General features: G+C 33.1%; 1 protein-coding gene across 1 annotated transcript; it reads left to right on the top strand.

The window, feature by feature from the left end:
• The first annotated feature begins 1,626 nt into the window (after positions 1–1,626).
• On the top strand, positions 1,627–2,297 carry LOC146900378 (defensin Ec-AMP-D1-like). The gene is made up of 2 exons (XM_085735941.1): positions 1,627–1,783; positions 2,033–2,297. The coding sequence occupies exons 1-2, from the start codon at positions 1,720–1,722 to the stop codon at positions 2,200–2,202; spliced, it is 234 nt and encodes a 77-aa protein (XP_085592067.1). The 5' UTR covers positions 1,627–1,719; the 3' UTR covers positions 2,203–2,297.
• Positions 2,298–5,423: the final 3,126 nt, after the last annotated feature.

Below are 5,423 nucleotides of genomic sequence, written 5' to 3'. Positions count from 1 at the left end.
AAAAATGGCAAAAGTGACCCCATGTTTAGGGAAATATGTTCTTTTGACCCCCATAACATAAGGGGAATATGATCTCTAGACCCCTTATCTTCTCAAAAAGTTGCGATTATGACCCATTTTTTGGGACATGTGGCGTCTTCTCAGCAATTTTGGGACGAAAAGGGCCAAAATTGCTATTTTCTTGAACAGGGGGCCAAAATCGCAATATTTTAAAACTTAAAGGACAAAAAGTGCAGTTTAACTTTTTTTGTTTGTTTGTATTTTCCTTATCTACTATCCCATTGATTTATCAATATGCATTGCAATTTGAAATTTAATAAATTAATGAATTAATTAAAAAAGTCAAATAACAATTACTCTCCTCGTCCCAAATTATGTCATTCTAGAAAAATATATTTGTCCCAAATTATATGTCATTTTACAATATCAATGAAACATTAATGCTTTTTTTTTTCTTCCTATTATGCACTTACTACTAGTACTTGATAATTTTTTTAATTCATTTAATTTATCTTTCCCACACCATTAACAAGTGATATTTTTGTAAAGTGACTCATATTTTGTTTTCTCCATGTAACATTAATTACATTTCTTAATTTATGTGAAATTGTCAAAGTGACATATAATTTAGGATGGAGAGAGTATAATATATACTCCCTCCATTCCTTTTCTTTTGATGTTTTAGAACTTAAACTTTATTCCAAAACTTTTGATGTTTTAGAATTTTTAATACTTTTTATCCAATTCTACCCTTGTTGAAAAACACACTTTAATAGTAATTAAATAAGTTGGGACTATTGACTTATCACAATTGAATTAAAAAATGGGTTAAAAAATTTAGAAGGAGTACAATTGCACAGCTCCCACGTTCAATTTAAAGTCACGTGATAAGTTTGAGAAAATTGGAAGTTTAAATAATAAACGCAATTTGTGTGGTGAGTGTCAATAATTAAGGAGATTAGAATTTTGAGAAAAAAAATCAAGGAGTAAGTAAGGGTATTTTAGTATAACCATACAATTATTCTTTTAATTTAATGATTCCTTAATATTTGTGCAATCACCTAAAACATCAAAAGAAAAGAAATGGAGGGAGTAATAATTTTTTAATAAAATAAATGATTTTTTTTGTCAAGCAACCTGCTAGTGGTTAAGATTTTACGTTTTAAGGTGAATAAGTGTGAAATTCATGACTCAACTCCCTACCCCTGCATATATAATGCTTTGTCGTTATGTTCATGAGAACAAATAATATCTTTTTTTTTTTTTTGCCAAGTTATCAATTGCATTTCTTAATAACTCTCTTTATTGGGACATATTAAGTCTTGTGGGTGAGAATTTATAAATTTTTACTACTTCACGTAGATGCATTTCTAATATAATGAAACTCACATGAATTTTACATGATAGAAGAGCGAGTATTGAAAAGAGAGTTTGCCACCAACCCTCAATAAATCATTCAATATTTTCTTTTTATTAAAAAGTAATTCAATATTGTCCTTTTCGAAAACAATGAAAATGTTAAATGTAGTCTTGAAAAATATTCTTCCCTTGGAAAAAGAGCATTTATTACCCTTGGAAAAGAACCCTCTTTTTGGGTAAAGAAAAAACAAAAATAGAAATTTTATTACTCTATTTAAGGCACACTATCTCCATTTCATTTCATTCAACAAGTTCCAACTAGTTTTGTTTCATTTTCTTCTTAGAAGTTAGGTCTCCAATATGGCTCGTTCAGTGTCTTTGGTTTCCACCATCTTTGTCTTTTTTCTTCTTCTTGTGGCCACTGGTGGGTGTAATTTCTTAATTTCTTGATGCTTACTTAATTTACAACATCATATTGTTGTTGATCTCGATTACTAGCTAACTTTAGTCGCTATTGTAGCACACTTACATGCCATAATATAATCCATAACTATGTTTAATGTTTATTTATTTCACAAATCCAAATCTAATGTGATTTGATTCCCTTTTATTATTATTTTTTGTATGAAAGTATTATTAATTTACTTGTGTTTTTGATTTGTGATATGGACAGAAATGGGGCCAAGTATGGTAGCAGCAAGGACTTGTGAGACTCCAAGTAACAGCTTCAAAGGAGCATGCTTCAGTGACACCAATTGTGCTTCTGTGTGCCAAACTGAGGGTTTCCCTGGAGGACACTGCAAAGGCTTCCGTCAGAGATGCTTTTGCACTAAACCTTGTTAAAAGGTTGGGAAGATCCTATATATGAGAGATGATGGTTTCATCACCTTTTGTAATTGTGTTTAATTTGGAATAATGTGGAGGAGTTTTCTTGATGATTTTTTTTTCCTACACCTATCAATATGCATTGCAATTTGAAATTTAATAAATAAATTAATGAATGAATAAATTAAAAAGAGTCAAATAACAATTGCTTTTTGTTTTTTACGGACAATTATTGTGTTATGCAACTACATGCGAATTATAATTTTGGCCTACAATATGTTTTCCAATTCTTTCATGGTAAATACTTAGGCACCTTAAGCTTGGTTAGGTACCGGAATCCAGTAGGTAAAATCGACTTAAAATTTGATTTTATGTTTAAATAAATTAATACAAAAATATATACGACATAACATTGAATAATTGGATGATGTATATATACCCGATCAAACATCAAAGGTACAAATGTGTTCACTTTTTTCATATTGAAATCCTAAATTTGCAAACTTAAGGGGAAAGGAGGCAATTTTATTCGATATTTTTTTATGAGGAAAATAGGGCTCAAAGACAGCAACAAAGGAAAAAGAAATCGAGAAAAAGGAAAACCTCCCCGAGATAAATCAACCAATGTTGAAAGAAGATATGAAAAAGATAGAAATGCATCTGTTAAATGAAGAAGAAGCAGAAACAAGCTAGAGTTGAATAAACTGCTGTTCAGAAGCTGTACTTCAGAAGCACATGTTCAGAAGCTGTACTTCAGAAGCAGTACTTCAGAAGCACATGATCAGAAGCTGCTGTACTCCAGAAGCTGCTGTTCAATAACTTGCAGCTCAAGTTACCAGCCTTGTTAGATCAAGTCACTAGCTTATATGGCTAACTTGTAGCCCAAGTTTCTTGTAACTAACTTGCTTAGCTGTCAATTAGTTAGTTATAATCCTGTGCGAGATGGTTCATAGTAGCTTATAGTATAGCTTCATTTTATAAACCTATATAAGGCTGTTGTATCAGTGATTAAAAGCTAATGAGAATCATTCTTCATTCTTCATATTTTTCTCTTTTTCTTCTATGAATTTCATCTTCTCAATATGGTATCATTGAGCCTTCAGATCTAAACACGTTTCTTCCGCAAGCTTTTCAAGCTTTTCAAGCTCTTCATCAATGGCGCCACGCAACAAAGACGTTGGTACTTCTTCTACTTTCGAGGAGGATCCCACAAATCATTCAAGTCCTTATTTTGTTCATCCAAGTGATGGTCCTTCTTCAGTTTCTGTTTCTCCGGTTCTTGACGGATCAAATTATCATTCTTGGGCTCGTTCAATGCGAAGAGCTTTGGGCGGGAAAATGAAGTTTGAATTCGTTGATGGATCAATCTCTCCAATTCTTGATGAATTCGATCCTCTTTTTCGCGCTTGGAATCGCTGTAACATGCTTGTTCATTCTTGGATTGTGAATTCAGTTTCTCCTTCAATTGCTCAATCCATTGTGTTTATGGAAAATGCATGTGATGTTTGGGTGGATTTGAAGGAACGATTTGCACAAGGTGACTTGGTAAGGATCTCTGAACTAATGCAAGAAATTTACTCCTTACAACAAGATTCCAAAACAGTTACCACTTTCTACTCTGAATTGAAGATTCTTTGGGAAGAATTGGAGATTTACATGCCTATACCAAACTGCACTTGTAGAGTACGTTGTTCTTGTGAATTCATGAGAAATGCACGACGTAATCATACTTTACTCTACGCTATTCGTTTTCTTACTGGTTTGAATGAAAGCTTTAGTATGGTGAAATCTCAAATTCTGTTAATGGATCCTCTTCCCTCTATGAACAAGATTTTCTCCATGGTTTTACAATATGAAAGACAATATAATCCTTCTCCTACTGTTGATGACTCTGTTTTAATCAACTCTGTTGATTCCAAGAAGTTTAAAGGCAACAACTTTTTTGGTAAATCATCATTTCAAGGATCAAATTCTAAAGGTACTTCTCGTGTTTGCACCTTTTGTGGAAAGAGCAATCACACCGTTGAAACATGTTGGAAGAAGCATGGAGTTCCACCACATCTTCAGAAACAATTCAATTCTGCTTATGCCAATCATGCTGCACCTGAGGGAGATAATAATGTTGCAGAATCCCCAACTAGTGTTGATAGCAAGGGTAGTGCTCCAACTATTACACATGAGCAGTATGAAAGGTTAATGACTCTTCTTCAAGGTTCATCTCTTAATCAAAGTTCAGGAACTGTGCATGCTTCCAATCAGGTTACTTCTATGTCTGTTGGTCATTCACCATCAGATAGGCAAGGTACAAGTTTCATTAATTCTTTGGCAAATTATAATTTCACTCAAAACTCCTGGATCATAGATTCAGGAGCTTCTCATCATATTTGTTGCAATCTGAAGTGGTTTCATTCTTACAATGAAATTGCTCCCATGTCCATAAAGTTACCTACAGGTCATATTAGTATGGCAATATATTCAGGAACTGTTAAATTTTCTTCCATTCTTATTCTTTATGATGTTCTTTATGTCCCTGATTTTAATTACAATTTGCTTTCTGTGTCCAAAATGAATAGTTCCCTGAATACTATTGTCAGTTTTAATGGTTTTCAATGTTTGATTCAGGACAAGAAAACCATGAGGATGATTGGTTCTGGTGATAAGAGAGAAGACCTGTACTACTTGAATCTGGATAATAAGTTGGCTTGTTCTGCAAGCAAGACCATTCACTCAACCATCCCTTTACCTGACAGTGCCCTTTGGCATTTCAGACTTGGCCATCTTTCATTTTCTAGAATGAATTTGTTGCAATCTAGTTTCCCTTTTGTTCATGTTGATTCTAAGGCAACATGTGATGTATGCCATTTTTCTAAGCATAGAAAACTCCCTTTCCCTATCAGTTGTAATAAAGCTTTAAAACCATTTGATCTAATACATTTTGATATTTGGGGCCCCATTTCTGTTCCTTCTGTTCATAATCATGTTTATTTCCTCACTGCAGTTGATGATTATAGTAGATATACTTGGTTAACCCTAATGAAAACAAAAAGTGAAACCAGACAACATGTCATTGCTTTTATAACCCTCATTGAAAATCATTTCAACTGTAATGTGAAAACTGTCAGAAGTGATAATGGTCCTGAATTTAACATCCCTTCATTTTATGCATCCAAAGGAATTTTACACCAAACTAGTTGTGTTGAAACACCTCAGCAAAATGCAAGAGTTGAGAGAAAACATCA

The sequence above is a fragment of the Medicago sativa genome, chromosome 8 (genome assembly GCF_051527215.1).
Source record: "Medicago sativa cultivar Bolivia chromosome 8, Bolivia_mono, whole genome shotgun sequence".
Lineage (NCBI taxonomy): Eukaryota > Viridiplantae > Streptophyta > Magnoliopsida > Fabales > Fabaceae > Medicago > Medicago sativa.
The sequence above is the reverse complement of the archived record's forward strand: the minus strand, read 5'-3'. Positions and strand labels throughout refer to the sequence as shown.